Source organism: Myripristis murdjan, chromosome 9 (assembly GCF_902150065.1).
Source record: "Myripristis murdjan chromosome 9, fMyrMur1.1, whole genome shotgun sequence".
NCBI lineage: Eukaryota > Metazoa > Chordata > Actinopteri > Holocentriformes > Holocentridae > Myripristis > Myripristis murdjan.
The window spans coordinates 34,064,886-34,092,183 of NC_043988.1; the positions used below are offsets into that span (position 1 = coordinate 34,064,886).

At 43.9% G+C, this 27,298-nt stretch overlaps 1 protein-coding gene across 3 annotated transcripts in view; it reads right to left on the bottom strand.

Moving 5' to 3' along the window:
- mmp11a (matrix metallopeptidase 11a) overlaps positions 1-21,946 on the bottom strand; it is a 36,193-nt gene extending 14,247 nt beyond the window's left edge. For 2 of the 3 annotated variants that reach the window (XM_030059411.1, XM_030059410.1), the window contains exons 1-3: positions 21,783-21,907; positions 6,312-6,544; positions 216-359 (exon numbers count right to left, since the gene is read on the bottom strand). In XM_030059411.1, coding sequence (XP_029915271.1) covers positions 216-359; positions 6,312-6,544; positions 21,783-21,896 — 491 coding nt within the window. In that variant the 5' untranslated portion in view covers positions 21,897-21,907. Of the gene's footprint in view, positions 1-215; positions 360-6,311; positions 6,545-21,782 lie in introns of all 3 variants that reach the window. The other variant, XM_030059412.1, reaches the window with a different exon arrangement.
- Positions 21,947-27,298: the final 5,352 nt, after the last annotated feature.

The following is a 27,298-nucleotide window of genomic DNA, read 5'->3' on the forward strand; positions in this document are numbered from 1 at the left end:
AATCAATAAAAAGTAAAGGTGCATTCCACTTATTTATACATGAAACAACCCTTTTTTCCCTAACTATTGCAGCTTCTTTTTAACCTTTACCTTTTTTGTGAGTGTGTTCTGATGCCTCAGCTGGCAGGTATGCAGCTTCATTTCCCCTCTTTTTTTTTTTTTTTTTTTTTAATTAATTGTGTTTTTCATATTTTCTCCACGGAAATAATCCCCACCTGGTGAAGTCGATGACGATGTCGGCTTTTCCGCTGCGAATCTCAGTGAAGGTGAGCGGGGTGACGTCGCTCCAAACCTTCAGGGCCTCCTGCAAGACACGCCGAACCTTGTCCTCGCTCATCTGCCAGGGAAACCGGACGATCCTGCAGGAGGCACGCAGCACACACACACACACACACACACACACACACACACACACACACAGTATCTGTAGAGGCGTATCAGGGACCACCGACCTTGCACACCTCCCTCTAATCTGATATCGTCAGCCGTCTCCTCGGCAGCTGGGTGTGCTGTTACCGCCGCCCTCAGGCTCTTCAACATGACACCGCATCGCAACTCTTCCTCCTTTTACTCTCAGGTGAAACCACCCAGGGTGATAATTGCCAAAAAAAAAAAAAAAATTCCTCGCGTTACCAAGCAGCCACGGATGCATCACTTAAATTTTATATTGGCTTTAATTGCCACTCAAACCAAACAACTTAACCAAAAACATCACTAAGCACATCATCAGGAGTTGTTGTGGCTGACTGGGAGCGGCCAAACTGAGTCAAATGTGTTGGGAGCTCCGCAAAACGGACTGGAAACAGGAAAATCAAGCCGGCTTTTGTTTATTATGGACATCAGCAGAGACGGGACGGTGGTTAATGAGTCGGTCCAGACCCAGAAAAGGTCACAGATTCGATCCCAGCAACAAGCAGCGGCCGTTTCTCCTGTCGAAACCAAACATGCCTGAGCGGGACATCAGTTCAAGGTGCCATATGGAGCGTTTTAAAGGACCATCCCAGTGTAATTTCAGAGCTGCCACATCACTCCTCCTCCCTGGTTTCCATTCATTCCACTACGATATGAACATGAACTTCCAGAGCCTTCACACTTTCTTCACTCCAGTTTTCCATCAGCGGAATAAAGTCCTCCACCTGAGTTTTCCTAAAAGCAGCAGCACTGTTGGGTTTTCAGGACTTTTTGAAATTGGTGGTGCGTTCAGGTGCCATCTGATGATACAGTTTAAAGTCATTTTCCACTGACTAGCAGCATCAAATGTGACCATGAGTTGCTGTTGGGTTTTTTAGCACCTTTTCACTCCTTGCATTTTATCCTTGAATTGTCTGTTTTTTTTTTTATTTATTTAGGTAAGGTGTGGCAGGCAATTTGGCTTTTTTTTTTTTTGGTAACACTTTACAATAAGAGTACAACAATTAAGTTGTTGTACTTTTGCTACCACGATAACCTGCTGCTCATAATCAATTGCCCCCTGTGGGATTAATAAAGTTGTTTGAATTGAATTGAATTGAATTGAAGGTTAGTTAACGTTAGTTAATGCCGTAACGATTAATTAACTGTTAGTTACTGATTATTATGGCATTTACTAATGTTAATAATATCTACAATAACCCTTAAATAACATATAAATTAATACCTTAGCATGAACAGCATTAGTACATGATTTTTAGACACATTAATTAACAGTTAGTTAACTGTTACTTAATGTTTATTACCTGTTACTTCATGTTTATTACGGCATTAACTAACGTTAATTGTTGTACTCTTATTGTAAAGTGTTACCTTTTTTTTTTTACTCCCGTGTTGATCACTTCTGCTCTCTGTACTGTGATATTTATATTTTTATATGTATATCTGTATCCTTGTGTGCTTGTTGTGTTTGTGCTCTTGCTGCAAAACTAATTGCCCCCCTCGGGGACACAAATCAAGGTCAAAGGTTGAAGGTCAAATGGACGAGCTGTGTTGTCGGTGACCCAGAAGACAAAAAACACCGGCGACTTGTAGACACTGAGAATAGGATGATGTTGTAAATTTGGTAGTTTTTAATCAAAGTGGCCACAAAAACTGTGTGATGAACTTGTTTGTCGGCTTTCCCACATTTTGAAATCAGCTGGACAGACTCTGCGCATGATCTTGGACTGCAGGTTATTTGCATTTCTACTTTGCATCTGTCCACAAATATTTTTTTTAAAAAAAGTCCCCGGGGGAAACGCTTTGCTTTCCACAGCCAGTCATCAGCTGTGTGGTTTGTGAGTGTTGAGGACTTTGTTATGAGGGCAGTTTGCAAAATGCTGACAGGTAAAATGTAAAGATACTTTGTGTGTAGAGACACTGATAGATACTTTATTTGTCCCTGTGGGGGAAGCTGGTGTGCAGCATAATGACGACAAGAAACAAGGCAGCCTCAGTTAGGACGGGGGCAAACTCTCAAACGCCTCATTAATTGCACACACACACACACACACACACACACACACACACACACACACACACACACACACACACACACTGCCTGTTTGAAAAGCTCCCGGCATGTTGGACAGATGCTGCTGCAGCGTGAGGTCGCCATGAAAGATGCTCTGTTTCCAAGGAAGCCAAAGTAACAGGAGTTCATCTCAATGGGACTTTAGCATCACCACAGCTGTCAGACGTGAGGCCACCAGCCGTCGTGTCATGTTTTTTCAGGTCACACTACTCATGGACATTAAAGTCTTCAATGCAGCGATAACTTGATCTCTCACTAAACAGCAGCTGAACAAGAAACCAAAAGTCGTCGGTAGCCTGAGGAGGAGCGGCTCATATCTCCTCTTTCATCTTTATTGTCAGAGGGAAGATTAACTAACTTTATCAGCAGTGAACCGCTTCTCATAAATAACTTACGGACATAAATACCAATAAAACCATAATCTGTTACTGAGAGGAGCTTAATACGGGAGTAACCGGGGGTTAATTGTCTTGTTTAACACGCGACGGCTCTCTCGGTTTCACTCTGACTCCTGAGGCTCCTGCACGAGGTCAGCAGAAGCGATCAAGTTTAATCTGATCACACAGTCGAACTAAAATATGAAACCATCCGGTGACTTTCATCCGCTTCTACAACATTTGACCCATAAAGCATCTTGACCTGAACACTGCAGGTCAGGCAGGCAGTTTTTAACCACCAAGGTCCCTTAAGGTTTTAAAATGACGTGGTAAACTCTGGGCAAACTGCAGCGAGTGTTTTTAGGTGAACAGGCGTCGGATCGGCATTCAGCTGACACGCTGAACACACACACTCTGCTCAAAGTAGAACTGCCATTCACACACCAGGGACCAGATGTATAAAAGCTGCATAGGCACAGAAACATGCATGCACCATTTTCTACACAGAAATCGGTCTTTATTTAAAAAAAAAAAAATAAATAAATAAAATGGTGTTTTGGTGAGTTTTGGCTGCAGGCTGGTGGAGAAGTACAAGAAAATAACATGAAAGTGACATTATTATTGTACCTTTATCATGTTATCATATCAAGTGACCTTAATGTCCAATTTAATGGCCTATTTATCTACTTTTTATTATTATTGTTATATCTATGAGTGAGAATATGTCTGTTGCACTGTGTCACACATGATCCAGATGTGATTGATGGGTGGATTGATTTATTGGCTCATGTCTGATCAGTTAATATTCATAACGATGAGCTAGAAGCAGGCCGAGCCGTGTGTTAGAGGCTGTTGGTGCTTTTAGTCGCCATGTCTAAAAAGAAATGAATGAGTAGCAACAGGTGTTTCTATGGAAATGAGCTCATTAGGGGCGTGTCCGCCTCCATTTAGGGCTGATTGTGGGAGCGTGCATGAGGCTCGTGCACGTGCAAACAATTACACAGAGACTGAGATTTGTAAAACGGCAGCACGCGTACGCACGGCTTTCATAAATCTGTCCAAACAGAATGCGTCTGCATGTTTCTGGCTGTGAGTTTTATCCATCTGGCCCCTCGACGAAATATTCCCATCGTTTTCCATGTTTTCCGAACGCATCACAAGGGACTAGACTTTGTAATTCCACCAGCTGTATTTGATGTGAGCTTAAAATCTTTAATCTTGAACTGAGATTTATGAATTCACTTTCATGTGGAGCGTTTGAAGCGACAGCGGCGCGCGCTCAAAAACAAGACGACACGCAGGAAACAAACGCTGATGTATTAGGTGCGATTGTGGCCTCAGGCTTTGATCGCCTCCCCGACCCCTGAAACCCCCTTTGTGGGCCAAATTGGGAGGGACAGGGTTGTGGGTTGGGGGGGTGATTAGGTCACAGAAATATGGTTTTCGTGAGGGGAACAAACAGGGTTTCTGTCATGATCCTGAGTAACCACCTCTGTCAGGTGTCACTGGGCCTGCTTTATTGGCCCGATCCAGCAGAATCTGATTATCCTGAGGCCAGTGGTGTTATTTAAACCTCCTGCTCCCCCCCATACTCTCTCTCTCTCTCTCTCTCTCTCTCTCTTCCTCTCTCTCTCTGTCTGTCTGTCTTTATATACTGCTGCATTTAAGTAAAGCATGGCTGCAATGAAAGGAGGCACAGACAGAGCGGCAGCAGCCTGCAGACGACTGCCAGACACTCGATGGTGCCAAGGCCTCAGATGAAAGAAAACCAACACCTTCTTTGGTTCCCCCCCTTCAGAAACCGAGCCTTACCCATTTAAAAAAAAAAAAAAAAAAAAAAAAAAAAAAAAAAAGGTTCCCTGAAGTTCATCATCAGTATCCTTGTATTCTCAATTTGTAATCGTCATCCTTTTGCCAGCTGGGAGCTCGCTGTACCGTCCTTTTTTTTTTTTTGAAAGGTTGTTTAAGGTTGCCTAATTTGTTTTAATTTTGCGCTGTCAGTCATTGTTTTGTCAGCGCAGGCGTTGCTTATCTAAATGGTGGATATCTTGTCATAGGGCGGAAAAAAAAAACATGCATTCTTGGCTTTGGAAACATAAGAAGCTTCCAGAAAATGAAGTCTGGTTTCACAACAGTGACGACAAGCAGCCAAATTGCGCAACAGTCGTCTTTTTTGTCAGTGACGTGATCTCACACTCTCAGTAAACCTGCACTTGATACTGAAGCCTCAGTTGGCAGCAATAAGATGAGGTTGTAGCCTAACCGAGTCAAAATGTGAATTTGTGCTTTTCATTATTATTATAGAAAGAAAATGACAAAAAGCTACATATTTGCTCCAAAGTCACATCTTTAACCCTATAAAACCATTTGTATCATATATGATACACATTTTCAATTCCGTTTTTCGTTTTCAGTTTAATCAATACTTGACCAAAATACTGTTGTATACCTTTGGACACTTCCCCTGTTCACCCTGGACCATAGCATTGGCACTTCAAGTACTGTCATATATGATACAACAGAAAAATCGTAGGTAATAACATATTTTTTGAAAAATCTTTTTTTTTTTTTTTTTTTTTTTTTTACATTTTGTTATAGGACTAAATAAAGGGTTCCGTTTCAAAAAATTGGAATTTTCTGCCAATTCTTTCATAGTTCAGGCTTTATAGGGTTAAAAGTGTCATGGGGACCAGCGCCTCCTCCTCATCAGTCAGGGTGGTGACTTGGTCTGATCATTCATCCAGATGACCAGATATTTTATTTATTTATTCGTATATATATTTATTGCAGATCTGTTTTAATTGTATGCACACAAAAGCACCTTTATGGCTGATTGTTTTGTATAATTGTTGATTGTGTTTTTTAACTGCAAAATGCAACAAAATTTCGTTCGAGTGCACCGTTTTTTATGCATGTGTGCTTGAATGACAATAAAGTTATCTATCTCTATCTTTATCTCTAAATATAATAAAATCTTGGAGTGTCAGTCGCATTAGCAAGGAGATTTTGCCGTACGTTAAAGCTCAATGAGCAGATGCCCAGACAGTAAGACATAATACATGACGAGATGGTGAATCAATACTATTAAAAAACAAGTAGCATATGGGTAAAAAAATCTTTCCATTGAACAAATGATTGGCCATATGTTGACTTTATATTAGATTATTGACCTGAGATGAAAATAAACAAGAATCATGGGAGCAAAACATGTGACTTTTGACTCATAATAATTAAAAATGGTGTTAAAATCTTTTTGTGTAAGTTTAATCGACTGACTTCAAATTAAAGTTCCATAGAAATCAACATACTGGACTATATTAATTGATTATGATGTGTTGCTGTTAGATGAGTTAGCTGCTGCGTAAAAACACGTCCATCAGCCAATCAGAGCTGCGTATCAAACACAGCCATGGAATAATAATCTGGAATAATAAGAGAGTTCTCCGTACTTGTAGGTGAGGTCCGTCTTCTCCCAGCGGCCTCCGTACAGCACGAAGCGTTTCTGCCGCTGTCCGAGGTGCACCTCCTTCTGGGCGGGGAAGTCCGGCACGCCGCAGCGAGGTCGGTTCCACGCGGCGGTGGCGTGCGTCGGCGCGCCGGCCTCCTTCACCAAGTCCTGAGCGTGAGGAACCCTGCCCTTCTTCTTCAGGTCGTGGAACTTCTCGGACGCCTGGAACAAACCCTTGAAGAGGGACAACGTCGGTGAGTGAGTTTGAGCTCGTTCATTCACAGGAGAGACAAACCAAACAAGTCAGTGTCAAGACTTCAACCCTTTTCTCGACTTCCTCAGGCTGAGACCAGATGTTGGACACTGTTTCCACCTCTGGATGTCCAGTGCTTCGGCTCCTATGGGTAGCATTTCCTGTTAGCTTAGCATAAACACTTGAGGTCTATGGGAGTCATTAGCCTGGCTCCGTCAACGTGAAAACAATAAACCTCACAGCAACTCTGAAGCTGTCTCATTTACACTCTGGATCATGTGGATTTGAAATACACATCTTGGGACTGTTTGGTAAAAATGAGGACCCATTCACACATACATGGATATTTTTAAAAACAGAGACATTTCCCTTCGTTTGTGCCCTTCTTTTACACACAAACGGCGAATTCGTCTCTGAAAACGATTCTTTCTAAACACTCCGGCCAGAGTGGAGATTTAGGAAAACTCCCGTGTCGCGTTTGCATGTAAACTGAGAAAAACAGAGAAAAACAGAGTTTTAGGCAGCTGACGTCACATTATGCACCATCTGATTGGCTTGCATGGTTTTCTCCTTCTTCCTACACCGCCGCCCATGGCCTTGGCTTAGTTATGATAGCGCTCGACGGCGTATTTATGCGGGTTGATGTAAAGGAAAACTTTTTTGAAAACTATGCTGTGTGCACAATTTTATTTTGGAAAACAAAAGTGGTGATTCCATGGGGCCAAATCAAGTCGGACAGTTGCCGAATCCCAGTACCGGGCATCAGGTTCTGCCACTTGGTTTCCTGGTTCCATGGTTTCAAGCTTACCCTGTGCCATACCATCTACTATCTGTATATTTCATTTTCCATATTTATTATTTCATCGGTATATCTTACATTTCTTACATTTCAACACTTAAACACCTCATATTCTTAGGTTAGTTTATTGTATATACTTAGCCCTCATTGTCTTTAGAGTAATATTTTGCATATTTAGTCTCTATTGTATATACTTTTAATTTTAATGGTATTTTTTTATTTTTATTATTAATATTATTATTATTTATTTATTTATTTTATTTTATGTTTTTATTGATGATGCTGCTGTAACGTGTGAATTTCCCAGTTTGGGATCAATAAAGTATACCTATCTATCTATCTATCTATCTATCTATCTATCTATCTATCTAAATATTCGTTTCTCAAAATACCCGACAATGTGTAAACGGAGCCTCAGAGTGGTTATTTTTCTGTCTATTGCAGCGATCCCTGTACGGCTTAGGAACTTGTTTGTTTTTTCTAAATTCTACGACGTGTCCACGTACAGAAGTGGAAATGGTGTCCAACATCTTGTCTCAGTCTGAAGAAATCAGAAAAAGGGGGGATTTTGCCTAAAATATTGGAATATTCCTTTAAAGGTTTTGCACATTGCCCACATCTATGCACATTATATAAATTGATGCACACTGGTTTTTTGTTTTTTTGCACATTGTTTTTTGCACATTGGGTACTTAGATCTTTAGAGCTTGAGTGTCATATTTTATTCTTTATTTTTTATCTTTTATTCTTTATTTTTTATTTACTTAATCTTGTACTCTGTGGATACTGCTGAAAACTGTGAATTTCCTTCGGGATGAATAAAGTATCTATCTATCTATCTATCTATCTATCAGATTTTACCTGTCTGAGGTCAGCCAGGTTTATTTTCAAAATGCACGACCCCAGAGTCAAAATCCATGACTCGCCTGAAGTTTCACCCAAAACAGGCAGCAGAGGCTCAGAGATCACACACAGATCTGTCCATAACCACCTCCACAATTTTCAATCGTGGGTTAAACAAAAATAAAAAAGTGTCTGGTTGGTCTGGTGGATGAGTGAGGGCCTCTCCCGCCTCGCTCATTCACAGCTCCCTGTTCCTCTAAAGCCATCTTATCTTCATCTTGATAATTTGACTTACAAACTGTATAAAAGTGTAACGTGTGATGTAATCTCCTGTGGGATTAGCCGCTTTTATGCCACGCCATGAAAATAAGCTCGAGATCAGTTGTTTATTCAGAGGAAGAAAGACGAGGGAAATGATATAGAAAAGCGAGAGAAAGAACAAGAAGCGCAAGAAGAAAGGCTTTTACGGAAGAACAAACATGAAACAAATAAAGAAAGAGGAGAGGAAGAAGCAGCAAACAGGACAAAGAAATAAAAGGAAGAGGACGAGGGAAAAAGAAGAACGTGGGGGAAATCAGGGGAAGCGAAAGAGGAAAAAGATTAATGGTGAGAAAGTGGAGAGAGAAAATAACAAACAAGAAGAGGAAGAAACTAAAAAGGGAGGAGAAAGCTGCGGTGCATTTCAGGGCCGGCGGTGTCATTCGAGTTCAGCATGAAATCTGAGCTTAATGACAACAGGGATTCACAATTAGGTCACCGGGCCACATTGTTTACCCAGTTCACACACACACACGCTCGGCCCCAGCGTGTCTGTGCTGTCCCTTATCATCGGACCTCCGAGCCATCACAGTAAATTCCCCCCGCTAGATACTGAGGAAATGGCTGTGCTCATTACCACCGCAGCAAATTACACAGGAGAGCTTGGCCGTGGGCAGCGCCTCTGCACCCTGTGTGGCTCAGCTCCACTCCCGGGGAGCCTTTGGGTGTTCTCTGCTTCTGTTATGACCCAGCGTTTCCTTTTCCTCCTCTGGTGCAGACCCCAGCGGGGCGTTTGAGTGAGATGCTATCGATGCAACGTGTTGAGATGATAGAGGAAGTTACCTCTGTCCAGAGCTGCACTTCCCTTGCCGGGCACGTCTCTCTTACATAATCATCCTCACGTCTTTCCGAGGATCATCGGTGGTCGAGGGAAAGACGTGGGGTCAGAGGGATGTATTGTTTTGCCGCTATTGGCCTTGGTTGACCCCCCAGTGAGTAAATGTGATCTGCCACTTTGCCTTAAAGGGCTGTTAACTCTTAAAAAAAAAACCTTAGGGTTCTATTTTAACAACCTACAGTCTGCAGAGCACGGTGCAGGTGCACTTAGGGCGAGTCCAAGTCCACTGCTGCTGTTTTAACCTTGGGGGTTGTTGGGCCAGGCGCTTGGCTCTAAAGGCTTGTACTGAGTCTCTTCATTAATCCTGGCTGTGTTTTGGGCGTAACATGCAGTGAACCGATCAGAGTGCGTCTCCCATCCCCTTTAACAGCCAGGTGTGTCACACCTTGGTGGGCTGCTGTTCTAATGGAGGATTCTCCAGGTAAGAAGGAAGGAGACGGAGTGAAAGCTCCCGAGCAGATCAGGACTCCATCTGAGCTCCCTGAGGTGAAGCAGCGTCCCTGTGTGTGGGACAAGCAGAGCGGACGCTCGCCAGCGCCCCCTATGGAGGCCACCATCACTGTCTGGATAATGAGCTTCAGACAGCAGAGAAACCTGCAGCACTGACCTCAGAGCTGCTGTTTGCTGCTCAGTCACTTTCAGCAACGCAGCAACACTGCAGCTGAGCTCAGCTCATTTTAAGAGCTCAGATGGACACAAGACACTTTGTTTTTTATACAACCCGGGTGCTGGATGGGAAAATGACAACTGAGCCGCTTGGAGACTAGAAGAGACACTTGGCGCTTGGTGAAGCTTTGTGCCAGACAGGCCACATCGTCTTGGTCTCACTGGAGGGTTTTGGTGTCCATAAAGATCTAAATGCTGCTGGGGAAGATTTTGCACCGCGACCAGAATGAAAAATCTCGGGGGAAACACTGAATACTTTGAATTTTTGGAGGCATGAAAACAGTCAGATTTTGAAATTGAACATTACCACAAACATCAGCTAAGAACAGCATCACTCCAACAGTTTGGGTGTTGGGTGTTTTGACCTTAAAACAAAAAAAACAGAAAAACAAAAACACACTGACTATAAAGCGGTGCTCATTCAAAAGACACATGGATTAGCAGAGTGTCAGCTACATCTGTAACATGTAAAACATAAACGGCGCTAAAACGTTGCTCAATCCATAAAAAATTCTTCAGAACAAAGCGGTGGCTGTTGTTTTGGTTGTTGGAGGCGGGCCGGCCGGCCTCGGCGCGGCGGGGCTCGGGCCGTTGCCGTGTTGTAGGTTATGAGGAACAAAACCCAGCAGGATTCATGGAATGTGTTCCAGACGGCAGAAACACAGTGACTGATGAGTCCTGATCAAGGAAGAAACATTAGACCCCCCCCCTCTCCCGCCCCCTTGTGTGATTCACAGTGTTACAGGGATTGGCTGCCCCCCCTGCACCCCCTCCCCTCCCCCACCCCCCCACAAGACCCACAAGACACTTATTCTGTTCACAGTCGGGGGGGGAACGTTTCTCCCGTGTCCTACAGTTTCCCTTAAACGGCCTGTTAGCATTGCTCGCATTCCTCATTGAATGAAACCGCCACAAGCTGCATCCTTTGGTTTTAATATGGATCATTAAAAGTGTTAATAATGCAGACAGGGGACTTTTCTGAGAGGAAATGGCTTATTTACAAGTACTACTGTATCAGAGTATTACTCATTTCCCAATGCACTACCACGGCCAGGGTAGGGGGTTTGATTTCCGCTTTGTAGTTTGACTTAAAAAGGTGTTAGGTGTTTCAATTGTATTGTAATAATTATTGGGTCATTCCATGTCATTTTAACAAATTTTCAGGACATCCCACGCACTTGGGTCTCAAAAAATTCTGAAAAATTCACCAGTTGTTCCTTATGTATCCAATAGGCACACTTTAAAATTTTAGTTTGCTCGGATGGATACTTTTTGAGATATGGCCAATTTAGTGAAGGGGGGTATGTGTCATTTTCAGGTGTCAATATCTCAGGAACTACACCACATAGGAAACTGAAATTTGGTACAATAATACACCTCCACCTACTCTCTCAGAATATACAAAAACATCTGTCATACATCATAACTGGTAGGCATGCCAGCCCCTCAAAAATGGAAAAAAAATTACACAGGTTTCGTGGTCGACCATGTTTGGGCCTTCAGAAAACAATTTTGTATTTGCCCCAGCGTCTTGATTTTTTCAGAGCTTTGAGATACATACATGGACTGTTCAAAGCTTTAATGCTTAGTCAGATATATGCATCGGTTTCTGGATGGCAGCTTCTCCAAATCCAAAAAAAAGTTTTCATGTCAGATTTTCATTGGCCCATAACTGCATGTGGGAATGTCTTAAAAAAATCTGATCTCTGTTTTAATTTAAAGTTCAAAGCTGCCTATTTCTTGGGATATGAAACAATTTTTCTTTATGCAAGTTCTCCTTTTTTTTTTTATCCCAAACATGGGGCTACTTCACCGCTCGCAAATATTGAAATTCCTCAATATTAGACCATTGTAGCTTGCTTCTGTGTCTTATATTCATTTATTGTTTATTATTTGTTCATTATTAACCTAAAATATAATGACCATTGCTATTGGATAAATAAGGAACAGCTGGTGGAAATTTCAGATTTTTTTGAGACCCAAGTGCGTGGGCCTTTTGTTGAAATGACATGGAATGACCCTATTATTATTACTTGTGATGAACTCTAATATTTTAATCAAGTTCAGGTGAACAGGGTAGAGAGTTTTGTTACCCTAAAACGTCTGACCCATAAAACATCCTGACCCCGAGACTGCAGGTCAGGCAGATAGTTTTTAACCACCGAGCTCCTTGTAAAGAGCATGGCGGCTCTGGAGTCGGATGCAGCCGGCATAAATTTCAGGTGACTTCCAGGAAGTGTTTTTCAGACAAACAGGCGTCTTCTACTCTCTTGCTGACCGAGCTGTGTGACCCTAATACCAAATCTTTTTTCTCACTTTTTAACCCAATTTCTTCTTGTGAAGTAATGAAAATGAAATGCGTTTGGAGGTTACGACACCGTAGGGTTAGCATGCACTTTCAGTTTTGGTTTTGTTAATCTGGGCTGAGTGCATGATTACCCAGAGAACAGAGGTTCAGTTCAGTTCACGTTTATTTGTATGGCATCAAATTAAAGGAGAAGTTATCTTAAGGCACTTTGGAATAGAGCAGAAAGCATTTATTGTCATTGTACAGATACAATGAAATGAAGAACACTGCTCCTGATCAGTGTAATTACAGAGACCCATGAGCTTTTGGCTCATCCCATGAACCAAAATCCCCTCCCCATGAGCTGCACTTGGCCACAATGACGAGGACAAATCCATTTTAACGGCGTGAAAACCTCGTGCAGAGCCCAGGAAACTGATCATGACGTTGGTGGGGATTCAGCGTCTCGCTCTGAGTCGCCTCTTCGGGCTGCACGCTGACCGTTGGGGCCGAGCTGCTTTTCAATGCGCAGAGATTCAGGGGAGAACCTCTGCACATTTCTCTCGCAGGTTCCCATAAAATAGCATGTTAGCATTATCAGCATTCCTCGTTAAAAGAGCCGGGGGCGCATCAGGGTGCAGCTTGAAGCGAGCTGAGCCTCTTTGGCTCCGTCTCCACCTGCGATTAAAATGCATCTTTGCTTTGTGCTGCGAACACCAGGGGACAGCTGTCAGTCCGTCTGCACACACCTGGCATTAACACGCATCTCCACATGCGCCTCACCTGCCCACCTGTGATCGGATCTCACTTTCCCGCTCAACATGCAAATAAATACATATCATCTCAGAGACAGAGGGAGAGAGAGAAAGGGAGACTTTGCTTGTCCTCCTTCCATGCAAAAATAAAAATAAAATGGCATTTAACAGTGGCTCTCAATCACTGAGGACGCATTTCACATCTGCTCCAGCTCGACCCGATCACGCTCAGGCTCAGATTACTGAGTTATTCCAGCGGGTCTGAGAGGGTCGGGTTCTACGCTCAGGTGGATAAATCAACCTGTAATATCTCTGTGGTACTTCTGTAGTAACTGCAATGCACAACATACGGCTGCCTATAATATATATAATATAATTCTGTCATGGCTAAGGTTAGAGAGAATGAGTTTAATTGCGCCGGGGCATGAAATTTAAGAACTGCCACCGCCTCCGAATTTTATATGGAAGAAAAAACCCTGCGTGTTGTCAATACATATTTTAAACACCACTCAAATTTTCTTGCAACATGTTTTTGGGGGAGCTCGTGTCTAATTAGGGGGAGTTTTTCTTCATTAAGCAGCTGCTTTACAGCCGACCTGCACTTCAGCTTGTATTTGATCCATCAGCTGACAGTTCAGCTCACATATTTTCCCTGCTGGAAAAGTGACGGTCTGGCCGGTGTCGAGGGTGTTTGGCTGGACAAGACGGAGGACGTCAGGTGAGTGGGCGGTCCTTCAGTCCGTCCTGGGACACCTGTCTGTTTACACCTCTAATGCGATGCGGACAAAGGCGTCCCAGGCCACCTCCGAATGCGTCCTGAGATCCGATCACTGAAGGCTTCTGTTTCAGTGAAGAACAATAAACAACTAGAACTGGGACTCCAACAAAATATGACTTCGTTCTTAGTTTTTTTACAGGACAGAAAATGTGTACGAGTGATTTCCCTGCTCTGAGGTTTCACTCTCCACTGTTCCCTCCCCTCCTGCCGTGCAGACCGACAACAAAAACCCCCAGATAAGTGACGAAACCCTTATCGAGATCTTAATGCGGGTCTGAAGTCTATCGGCGTGCTGGCTGTTGACATGAAACTGCTGTGCAGACCTGGAATGAGGGACATGCTGTTGAACCAGGCTGGAATTCACTGTTCATTCACTTCCTTTTATTTATCTAGGGATGGTTGACTGAGTGTGTGTGTGTGCTCCTTTTCAGCATTGACCTGCTCCACATTCATCTAGTTTTCATGTATTTGCACCGGATGAAACCCCAGTCTGCTACTGGTGCCCTTCAAGAAGCTTGGAAGCCTCAGTGACTGCGTTTACATACCCCGTAATTCTGGTTTATTCATTTATCATTATCATTATCCAGCTTAAACCATTTTTCTCACATTTTTAACCCACTAAGACACACATTTTAGTACATTTTAACCAATTATTAGATATTAGCAGTGGCGGTTACCTGATTTCTAAATTGCCATGTAAGCTGCTTTCCATAATTGGAGTAAGAGATTAAGCGAAATCGGCATAAGGCGGCTAGATTTCTCCTGGAGAAACCCGATCACTGCTCCATGTAAACCCTTACAGCCGTTTCTGAATGTCTTTTTAGGTGTTTGCATGTGTGAGCGGAGAGACAGAGGATATGAAACTGACATGATAAACATAATAAATACACAACGCCTGGAGCATAAAAACTCATCTTTCTACAATCACTGAAGAATCCTTAATAATTACATCTAAACGTTGCATCTGATGAAGACGCAAGGAAACAAAACAAAACAAAACAAAACAAAAAAAAGCCACGTTTACCACCCAGGTTGGGGAAATCCCCCCAGGAGGCCGACGGACGCGAGTCAGCTGAAGCGAGGTTATCACCATGGTAACAGTCTAGGGAAACATAATCCTTGGGGAGTGCATGTATCAGGGATTTTAAATGATCACATGTAGATGCATCACCAGATTTACTGCCAGCACCTGGTTATTCACCTGGTTTCGTGTGCTGAGGACGTCTGTTGGAGCAGTTCGGGCTTTAGTGCCTTGCTCAACTGCTGCTTACTGAGGGAGGGGATCTGAACTGGCAACCCTCAAGTCCAATGTCTGTCACCTCGCGGCAACCTCCACCCACAAAACAAAGTCTGACGTTTTGACTGGAGTTGATCCCCATCAGCGAGGTGAGGGCCGTGTTGGTTTTCAGGCTGTAAAACGCGGCTCAGCCCGGGCGGGGGGGCGAGGGGGGGGCACAGGGGGGCACGGGGGCCTCCCCTGTCGTTTCAAAGCAGCACATGAAAAGAGAAAAAGGTCGAGGGACTGAACCCCCCCGCCCCACCCACATGTCAAATGGATCAGTTGACCCGAGCGACCCCCCGGCCGAGTGAAACCCCGACAAAACCTCCCTGATTGGCAGCAGGCGTCGGGTCAAAGGTCAAGGTTAAACCCAAACAACAGCATTAGCTGGAGAGGCTGGTCGCCACGGCTCGAGCAAGGCACCACCGCCGCTGGGGTTAGGGGTTCGATTCCCTGCATGGCTGCTACAACAAGGCAGCAACGGCACTTTTATATCCACAGCCTGCATTTGGTCCATTTCCATAAATAACTCAAATTAACTGCAAGTCATTTTTTTGAAACTTCAGACTTTTATTTTGAAGGATTTTATATTTCACACTTCATTTCTTTACTTTACTTGTGTATATTTTCATTTATTTATTTATTTTGATAATTTTATAGCACTTTTCTACTTTTTTTTTTTTTCTAATTTTTTGATCAATTTATGGCCATTATTTTTGCATTTTTTCCCAAATTTTTTTTGCAACTTTTAAAGTAATTTGGGGTAATTTTCTTGTATTTTGCTGCTGCTTTTTATGGTAATTTTACAGTGATTTTTAAAATGTATTTTTTTCATTATTTATTTCTTTATTTATTCACTTTTTTGGTTGTCTCAGTTTTGTGGTTGTTTTCTAACTTTTTTTGCTGTTTGGGTAATTTTGTGGTCATTTTTCTTTCATTTTAAATATAGAATGTTTTTGAGAGAAATCAAGTGAATTTGCACAGTTTTCAAAGGGTTAAGATATGTTTCTGTAACATCTGCATAAGTGAATGATGAGCCGTAACCACCTGTGGGAATGATAGCCTACTGTTGCTATGGACAACCAGTTTATTTACAGTGCCTAATTTTACACAGATACTTTTTTTTTTTTTGCATTTATACTTCCAAGTCTACATGCATCATCACATTGTGCTGCTGTTATGGTCTTTTTTTTATTCCACACAGCAAAATGTGCATGAAAAAAGGGGCTGAGGGCGACGTGACTGTTGAGCAACATGTATTCATGTCCACCAGGTTTTTACTCACATACCGTTGTCAAGTGTTTTGAAAATGCACGTTTATTACAGTGGATGAACTCAACAACACAGCGCAGGAGGAAGCGTGTGAGACGAGCCCTGCGAGTCACCGTCTCTGCGGCCGCGCTCGCGTGCTCGCCTCTAATTTCAGAGCAGACAATGGAAATGTTGTCGGGTGCCTGCTGCACGATGTTTTGGAGAAACAGCCAAAAAAAAAAAAAAAAAAAACCCTCGGGAGGATTAATCTGTCACTTTGTGCTGAGTGTGCAAGAAGCCGGCGATGAGAAAACCCCAAAGCCCTGAAGGCCTCGCTGGGATGCTTTATCATTATGGGAACATGTGGGGGAGTTGGTGGTGGTGGTGAATGGGGGGGGTGGGCGAGGGGTGTGTGTGTGTGTGTGTGTGTGTGTGGGTGAGGGGGGGGTCCATTACATGTATGGACACATCTAGCTTCTGGTTACAGTGATGACAAGATCTGTGAGCAACAAGCGGAGGGGATCTGACAGTGGTATTCAGAGAGCACAGGGAACATGTCTGTGCACGGTGCCTCTGAAAAGTGTCTTTATTCCAACGCACACACACACACACACACACACACACACACACACACACACACACACACACCCGACATGGTAAAGTGCTTCTTTTTCTATCAGGTCAGCGTCTTTTAGCTTGACAGGACCATGACAAGAGCTTGGAGCCAGACGGCAATTAGTGAAGCTTTCACTGCAGGTCCGACCAGGATCCCACCAAGTTCAGCTTCAAGTCCACCTTAAATCAACTTTTATCCTCGTTTTTTTCCCTGCTTTGTTCACTTTCAGATGTTATTTCAGCCGTGTGTTTTCGGGTCAGGGTTCACAAAAACACCCCATGTGCATTTTCCATTTGTCGCTCCATTTGGTAGCTTTTTTTTTTTTTTTTCCCCCCTCTTCGTGTGCACAACCAGCCAAACCCAGACGAGGTGAGGGACGTCCAGATATTTGGAGATAATGGAGTTTGGCATGGTGATGAAAAACATCAGCAGTAAACACGGCAGGTTTTGGTGTCAGTCTCTTATAATCAACAATCAGACAAGGAGAAATCCGTCATGTAGAAAAAAATCGAGAGCGCCTTCAAGTGCTCATCAAAAACATCGGATTTACCAAGTTCACCAGCACATGAACGCCACATCAGACTCATAATCACCGGACAGAAACCGAGAAACACCGACGCTGCCTGAGTTTCTGAATCATAACACTCCAAGACAACAGAAATACCTGTATTCTTTTCTTTTAAATATTGTTTATTTTCTTTCCAGCCACCCTGGAGCCGATAAAAACGCAGAAGATCGATACAGCCTTCCTCATGAGCAGTCTGTACTCATCACTCTGCCGCTGATATAAAAAAATAACTCTTGAATATGTGCTTTTTGTAATGATCCTCAATTTCTTATTTGTTGTTATTTGTTTGGTCTTATTTATTGTGCTAATATTCTGTAGGATTAATGCACATGCACATATATATATATATTTTTACAAATTCGTAGTGAACATATTTTTTTATTATTTTTTTTCTGTTTCTTATAATTTTTCAACGGACCCAATTTCCCCTCGGGGATCAATCAAGGATTTCTGATTCTGATTCTGATTCCGATTCTGATCACGTAACTCGGGTTTGGAGCGGATTCGATTTTTCCAGGTTGCTATGGTTACCCGATATTTCCAACCAAAACGCCTGAACGCCTGAAAAGTCGTACGTGGAGTTCCGACGTCGGAAAATACAGGTTTCCGACGCTGCACTCGAAGGCCACCGCAGGGGCAGCAAATTGACCAGAATGCAATGCGGCATCAAAACATCATGTTCATTTTGCAGTCGGAGGGTCAAAGGGCATGCTGGGAAACAGCTTTCGAAAACCATTAACTAAAGCAGGCGAGGCAGGTGTGAAGGAGACGTGGGTTTACCAAAAAAAGGGGGGAAAAAAGTAAATTATCTCAATTCATTAGCAAATAACTCCTGGATTGTGTTGATTGGACGTCACAAATTGGTTATTAGTTTAAAGTGCAGGATTTTAACTTGGAAAAAACAGCTGATGTGCTTCAAACTGGACGCTGATGTCTCTGCAGCAGCGACAAACTGCAGCCCAACGCGGGAAGTTAAAAGAGCCGAAGTTCCCAGGGCTCCAGTCGCTGCAGACGCTGAAGAGCTGATTTATCGTGCAGATGAAATCTAACTGTCCAAAACATAAAGCGCTTAAATCCAGGATGGTAGGAAATCGGTCATAAGTGACTGTTTACTGGAGGAGGCAGATAAGGCCTGAGGCTGAAGGGTGTGCTCTCACAAAGGCTCGCTTCCACCGGAGTGATTGTGCCATAGGAGGCAGATATGAGTTACAAAAATTATTTACAAAAAACCTCCCTATCTTCTTCCTTTTCTCTCCAAATCCGATGCATCAAACGAGAAATCAGAACAGTGGATGATCTTCGACTTAAATCTCTTATCTCTTGTCCTGAGCACACACACACACACACACACACACACACACACACACACAAAAATCATCCGCTGAGGCCTCCACACTGGCAGATCTTCTGTCAGTCTGGCGGCGGGACGACACACTGATGATTTCAGCGTTATGTCATTATTAAAGAGTGCGTATCCCCGCGGGAGTAATAGTTACCAGCCAAATCCCCTGCTTTGTTTTTCAGCAAACTCCAACATCTGCCAATTCTCAAATCGATGGAATGTGCTCCATAAATTGCAAATACTTCGTTCTGCAGACGTCATCCAGGCACCGACAGGAGCGATACACCCCCCTCGATAATTTATGGGATTAATAAAGCCATCCAGATTGCGCAGTGTGCTGTAATACACTACCAGTCATGCTGATCCCGTCCAGGCAGGGTTTCAGTCCCGTGATAATCTGGATGGCAGCAGTAGCCAAGCACCTGAGATGTAAACAACGTGAGAGCGCCCGCTCGCAGGCAGAGCGTGACCTGACCTTGTTAATGAGGGATTCATAACGAGGCGAAGGGCCCCTCCTCCCCACTAACGAACCCAAGATTAACTTTTCGAGGGAGGGGCGCATGTGCCTTTTAACTGCATACCCACGAGCGTCTCTCACCAGCAGCTCGCGGCCCCGTGCAGCTGTGACCTAGATCTGGCCGATGGGAACCCGGACGGCGCTCTGATGTCACCTGCGCTCTTGCGGTTTTCCCCACCGACGGCTTGGTGCGGAGATGCAGACATGACTGAGCAAAACAGGAAGGAAAAGCGAGGGACTCGGGGTTTTTGTTGACAATGGAGAAATCCAAACAGTTAGCTGCCGCGTTCCCTCCATCTGCAACCCCCCCACCCCCGACCAGAGAGAGCAAAAACAAGACACTTTGTGTATCCCGCTGCCCTGAATGCCACAGACAGAGAGGCCTGTCCAGGCTTGTGTAATCGCTCGCTCCTTTGTCAACAACGGGGAACAAATTGACAAAACTACAGATTAGACTTTCCAGCTAAATGAGTGAGAGACATAACAAAGCTGTCATCGCAGGTGCAACATATTCCTGGCTGCTAAAAGACTCATTTTTCATCCGTTCAGTCCAGGTCTTCTGACAGGCCTGTGGGAGCTGATGGCACTGCTGACAACAACAAGTGTGCTCACACTTTAAGGCGGCCTGGTTCCCGTGTTACCGTGTGGTAAAACACACGGCGACGCCATGGATCTCTTCCTAGTGCCTGATGCACAGGTGTAGCAACACAATGTCAGCACAAAGAGTGGAAATGCACCTTTATGTCCTCATGCGAGTTGCATGAGGATGACAGAAGATGTGATGAAATGTTAAGTCCTTTCAGGAAACTCAAGGGAATCGATCCATTTCTGCAGGAAATTGCAACAGTGTGCACTAATACAGGAGAATATTAATAAGAATAGAGCAACTGAACATTGAACAATATATCGCTATCATGTCGTTATCTAGATATGAACATGCTGGATATTATAAAAAACCAACAACACCAAGTTCAGGGTTAGAGTTAGTCTGAGACACTGACTGCTCCGTTCTGATCAGTGAAATACTTTGTGAAGTCACTGCATTTTATGAGGAATGCATCATTTTCACTGTTGCTACGCTTAAAACTTCATCTAAGTCTGAACCCACAGTCATACAGTATATCATATTGTTATCAAGATATTTGTCATAAGTATCGAGGTATGACATTGTGTCCACATCATGCAGCCCCACTTAGAATGCAGTGAGTAGAAATATAAGAATGAAAAGTATGCAGTACAAATCATAGAGCAAACTGAGACGAGTGAGTGAAAAGTGTGTGTGCAGGTTAACACACCGCAGGGAAACTCACCACAGACACAGGCACACCAAGCTGAGCCTATTTGACTTAATTTAAAAGTGTGGTAGATGCTGCTGACGCCGCCATGCCGCTCGCTATGGAGGACCCCTCTCTTCTTTTATGGTGTTGTTGACAAAATGCCTGTAAGACCTGTTATTACTGCTTCCTGCCCTGCAGACAGGGGAACTCAGCAACCCTGCTGCACAGATCAGCCCCGGCTCAGCCGAGGCAAAGCCCCACAAAACCCTCGCTGGTGTCATCACAAATGTCGAAGACATCAAGTTTGGCTGCACACTCAGGAGCCGTCCAGTGCTGAGCAGACAGCAAAAAGGGTGATGATAGTGATTTCTTCAAAGTAAAAGCAGCTCGCAGCCTAATTACAGTGACAGGTCAGCTCTTGTGCATGTGTAAAACAGCCATTTTCTTAATTATAATATAAGTGTCATTGCTCCTGATGATCCTGAACTAGGTGTTTGTGCGCGAGCGCGTGCACGCGAGCGGGGGGTGGATGGGATGTGTGTGTGTGTGTGTGTGTGTGGGGGGGGGGGGGGGGGGGGGGGTCACTTGCAGCATAACGAATGAAATGTGGAGAGTGGGAGGAGTGCACATTCCTGTAAAAGTAAAAAAGAATTAAAATCGCTCATGCATGCAGTTTAAAGTTGATTATCAAGACCAGAAAACTTCTGCAAGCTTGTAGTTGCGGTGTGCGTGAGTGTGTGTGTGTGTGTGTGTGTGTGTGTGTGTGTGTGTGTGTGTGTGTGTGTACACAGCGGGATTGTCCATCAGTTGCAGGAGAGGAAAGTGCAGATTCCTCTGAATGACAAAAGAATAAAACATCTCTCATGCGTGCATGTGCAGCTTAATTCAATCTGGAACAAAACGAGCCACTGCGCCTGTGCCAAACCAACAAAACGCCTGCAAACTCCTGCACAGGTTTACTTTGCCGGTTTTCCACCTTTCTCAAAACTTTCCAACGATAAAAAAAAAGTCTGGAAAGAGACAAAAAAGAAAGAGAAAAAAGGGGAGAGTGGGGGGAGAGAAAGAACAAGTGTTGTGCCACTCACCGGTGCCGCTTTGTACCTGCTCGGTGACCGGACGGGGAGACAAAGCCCGCTGTGGAGGCATTGCAGCGCAAAGACGCAGGACAGCAGCAGAGAAGTCCGCATCCTCACCAACATCCGTGCACAGGCTCAGGGGCTTTTTGGCGCAGTGTGCGGTGCGGAGAGTGACGCTCAGGATCCGGGGCAACTTCTCTTTAAATAGACTCTGATTTCTTTGTTCTCCTCTCTTTTTCTTTTTTTTTTTTTCTCCTCCGCATACTCTCTTTTTTTATAGCCCCGGGCTGATAATACCACCCGCTACCATGTGACTTTAACCCCTTCTCTGCCGCCCGGGCATGAATTCAAAACAGATGATGGGAGTTTTTCTCCTTTCATCCACCTGTGGTTTTAGGTTTTATCCTCGTGATGAGACTTACTGCCACCGGATAACAACTTTTAAAAAGGAGGAAAGCATGCACCATACAAAATATTACAGAAAAACACAATGAAACAGTCTTTACCACAAACTGTAAGTCAGATTGTAAGAGACAAAAACACCATAAAGTACAAGAAGGAAGAACACATTCATTATTAAACCCTGCAAACACAGTCCAAGTGATGTATTATAGGAAAATCACTGGGAAAAGTACTTTTAAACTCTTTGTCACCATAGTAATATCATATAATTATTATAGTGTTACCATAGAGAAAGAATTACCCATAAAATATCAATTATACACCATCAGTTCTCGAAAGACAGGCTGTGTGTCCTTACAGGAGTATTTCAGGAGAAAACAGTGCCATAAAACATCATGATAAGATCATTATAAACTCACTATTGAGCACTGCAAGACTGTAAATCCATAAAAATATTTTATGAAGATTGCAGGATTTCTTCTTGCCAGGGCAGGCTGAGATTATTTGAGTTATTTAATTTATGAGAGTGGAGGAGGAGAGACAAAAATCAGTACAGTGTGTGCAGGTGAGACCGAAAATAGGTTATGAACACACACACACACACACACACACACACACACACACACACACACACACACACACGTAGGATGACTTACATTAGGTTTTAAGAAGAGAGATAATTGTACAAAACAACTTAAGTATAAATAGCAAGTAAGAGAAATAAAATGAATAAGATCAGCAGGGAAAGTGAGAGTGATAGGAGGATGTGTTTTTATAAAGAGGCTGTGTGTGTGTGTGTGTGTGTGTGTGTGTGTGTGTGTGTGTGTGTGTGTTTTGCAGATTGAAGATGACTGCAGCATTACACAATAAGATAACAGATGTGTTTTCTGCATCAGGCGCACACACAGAATGTCTCTGACCTACCTTTTTTTTTTTTCTTTTTTTTTTTTTTTTGTGGAGCCACTTTGAGATCATTTCTGTAATTACAGGCACTAATAGCAGTGAAGAATTTAGCAGCACTATTCAGTGTAATGGCTGTCAGGTTTCTAAAGGCTATTTCGACAGGAAAAGGGCTCTAATAAAATCTCTTTTAGCCATAAAGGAATTGCAAGTTCCAAACCGCAGAGGGCCTGGTGTCTCAAAAAGTATAGTGAGAGGGTGAGGGTGAGGCTCGTTTATAAGGTACTATCGCTACTAATTTTCAACGGTGGATTGTAATTAATGTTATTGGATGCAGCTCTGCTCTTACAGAAGCCAATTAAATCCACAGCTGACACTGAACTGGTCAGGTATGAATGGATTTTTTGCCCGGCCTGCATCAACCTCCTCATTTACATGCATACTAGATGCAGCGGTCTGTTTGATACAAGCAGTAATCCGATAGCAGATTGAGATTTTGCCAAGCAGTCCCTTTGACGTAGCAGCATAACACTGATGTCCTGAATTTGAACCCTGTTTACACCTGGTTTTACAGGTGTTTGTGGTGATCGGATCACAAGTGGAAGCGCTAAATACAATATGGTGTGGCCGACCACAGAGACGCCTTGTGATCCAGTCACTTGCTGAGGTGGTCTGGGAGGCATTTGACCACATGTCGTTTGTAGAGTAAACACCATTGAAACTGAATGGGTAGGACCAGCATTGACCTTTGTGGGCCTTTGGGTCATCTCGCCATGGCAACAGCTGTGGGGTTCACTGATGTCACATGGGCAGAAGAGTTTGTTTGAACAGCTTTATTGAAACTGTTGGGTGGATGTCTCTGTCACGGTGTCACAGTGTTCACCAGCAACGAAGGCGAAGTTAAAGTTAATCCATGAAATTACTTAAACTAATCAGCACGCTGCAAAAGTTATTTAAAAATTAGTGGAACCTAATTCATAGCCGTTCTATGTAAACAAAGGTAATGAATAACGTCACCAACAACATGCCAAGTTGTTCTTTCCCAAACAAACTTTTTCTATGGTAAATGCCAATTCGTCCTGATGTGTCTTCAACAAGAACGAAGTGTATGAAGTGATGAGGGCAGGGCAGTCAGCTGAGACACTTTCAAAGACGCGTATGAACGGCGATGTGTCTTGGCTGTCCACTTGTGTTCGGATCACCTGAAACCTGTGTCAACGACGTGACAACCACAGTCATCTGTTTCATGTGGCATCAACACCGGACATGGTTCTCTGCAGGAAAAAGGTGGTTTGCCATATCAAAGTTGGGAGTGAGTTTCTCCCTCTGGTCGAGTGGAGGAGTTCAAGTGTCTCGGGGTAAAATGGAACGGGTTGACAGGCGGATCAGGCAGCGGCAGCAGCTCTGCGGTCGCTGTACCAGACCGAAGAAGGAGCTGAGCCAGAAGGCAAGACTCGCGATTTACCAGTCAATCTTTGTTCCAACCGTAGCAGCGTAAACGAGTTTCCTCAAGCAGGGTGGCCGGGCGCACCCTCAGGGAGAGGAGGAGCTCAGGTATGACACTGAACGGAGCCATCTGAGGTTCCTCCCGGTGGAGAAAATGTTCCAGGCACGACCATCAGGGAGGAGACCTCGGCGCAGACTCAGGACACGCTGGCGGGATTATGTATCCCAACTGGCCTGGGAGTGGCTTGGGATCCCCCAGGAGGAGCTGGTGGATGTGGCCTTGGAGAAGTCCATCTGGGCGGACCTCCTCAGCCTGCAACCTCCGCGATCCGGTCCTGGATAAGCAACAGAAATGGAATGGAAAAAAATGGAATGGAACACTGGACACATTATTGGTACCTCTGAGTTTAGAAGCTAACAAAAGCCAGTGGGGCCAACTTGCAGCTTTAACATTGCCGTTAGCCTGCAGCTAACATTAGCCTGATGAAACACCATGAAAATCCCCACCTAACTGGCAACCAGCAGGGTCCACCCAGTGTTCCCAGGCTCCATGTTCCAGCAATGTCATTTTTTTCAAACCGAATTAGCCTCATGTTTCTTAATAATTTCCATTCCTCTGTTATATAAAAAAAAAACATAATCTAATAGTACATGTTCAGTAAACAGTATCTGAAATAGTGTTTTTAGAACAAGATGCTTACAACATTACAAAGCATTAACAAAGCTGGCACGAGCACTGGCATGAGCAACATTAGCCACATACATACCATTAACAGGGTCGGCAGCAGAACAGGCTCAGCGGGGGGGCGTCGCATTTCCATCGGGGGGGGCCAATGCACAATAAACAAACCATAATGACACCCATCAAAGCTGCCATCAAAGCTCTTCAACTATTACACACGCAGAAACAAAGTCATGACTGCGACTGCTCTCTCTCTCTCTCTCTCTCTCTGGCTCGACCACAAATGGGCCTTTAATTCCATTCACACTCACCGGTCACGTCACTCTTTATAAAGTCACACTTGCAGCTCTGGAAGACAAAAGGGTAAAATGTGGGACAAAGAATGACTAAATCACAGTCCAGTTGTAAGAACTAATGAATGAATGACTCAGGCTGCTCGCTCGGTTCAAAGGCCCATTATTCTGAAACCCTACTGGTCCTAAAAACGTCCACACGTCCATAAATTTGGCTCAGTTTAGGCCGGGGTTTCTCCAGGTTGAGGTTAAAGGGTGAACAGGGGTGGATGCATTTCTCAGCAGGGATCCAAAACCATCAGTCACTGAATCCAACAGCTCCAGAGTGTGTGTTTTCAGAGCAATGGACATTTGTTTTTGGGATAGTGGCCCACTGGCAGAGGTGGAAGTAACTTATTACATTTACTCACGTTACTGTAATCGAGTAGTTTTTTGTGTACTTCTGCTTGAGTTTTGTCCCGTCCTGCATTTTAAATCAGATCCATCACAGAGAACAAATGATCAATGGCAGATTGTGGTGCCTTTCACAATAAAAGTTTAGTCAGCAAAGATGAGAAGAGGAACCTGCTTCTACTTTGTTGGTTCTACTTTTTTGTCATTCCCAAATTTCACAATAAAAGCTACACCATGAAAAACTGCAGCGAGGACCATTTAGACTCAGCTGGCAAAAAAAAAAAAAAAAAAAAAAATGTGGAAAAAAGGGAGAAAACATCAGTAACATTTACCCCTTTCCCACCAAAGAGGTTCCAGGGCTGGTTCGGAGCCGGTGCCTGACTTAGCACCGGTTCTTTGTTTTTCCACCGGCCAAGCACGGGCCAAACCGGTTCCAGGCAAGCACCAACTTCGAGCAGGGGCTAAACAGGGGCCGGAGAAAGAACCGATGACGCGACCCACCACGTCATTGGTGGGCGGGGTTACATACCCAAACGGGAACAGCGAACGCTATAAACGTATAGTTAAACATAGTCGTCGTTCGTTCCGACCACGAATACGACGATTAGCCAGCAGTAATTGTGTTTTTCGCCTCTGGATCGCAGTGTAGGCTGGTAAAGACACAAGCAGTATTTGCATCGCTACGATGGGTCGTCCATTTGTTGTCCATGTTGGTTATTGTGATTCCGAGCGAGCGTCTGGCACACCCACGTGATCACGTTTTACGCTGACGTCATGACGTGGCTCCATTTGGCTCTCGGCCGGTGGAAAAGCAAACCGGTTCTTTGTTGGAACCAGTTAAGCACCGGCTCTAGCACCAGCACCGAACTAGCACCAGGTTCTTTTTGGTGGAAAAGGGGCAAATGAGAACCATGTAGACTCAGCCATCACATGTTCTTCTTCTTCTGTCAGTTGAGTCTACAAGGTCCTCACTTCAGTTGAGCGTAATGCCCCTTTAAAAGCATGTAGTGTGCAGCCTGTTCTCTCCTCCTTTTCTATCTGCATGGAAAAGATCCCAGCTAACACAGTTACTGTTTGGAAAAAGGAGCTCAGTCACTTTTACTGCCAGGACATTTGAAATGAGACACTTTGTACTTTTACTGCAGGAGATTTTTACTGCACTACTTCTACTTCTACTGCAGTCAGATACCAGCAGAGGAACAGTACTTCTACTTCTACTGCAGTCACATACCAGCAGAGGAACAGTACTTCTACTTCTACTGCAGTCACATACCAGCAGAGGAACAGTACTTCTAGAGGAGCAGTTTGTAGTACTCTTTCCACCACTGACTGTGGGACTAATGGGCTTTCGGTTCAATGGGACATTTTTCAGACGACTGAGGTTTTAGAATAATGGCTCTGCAGACCGA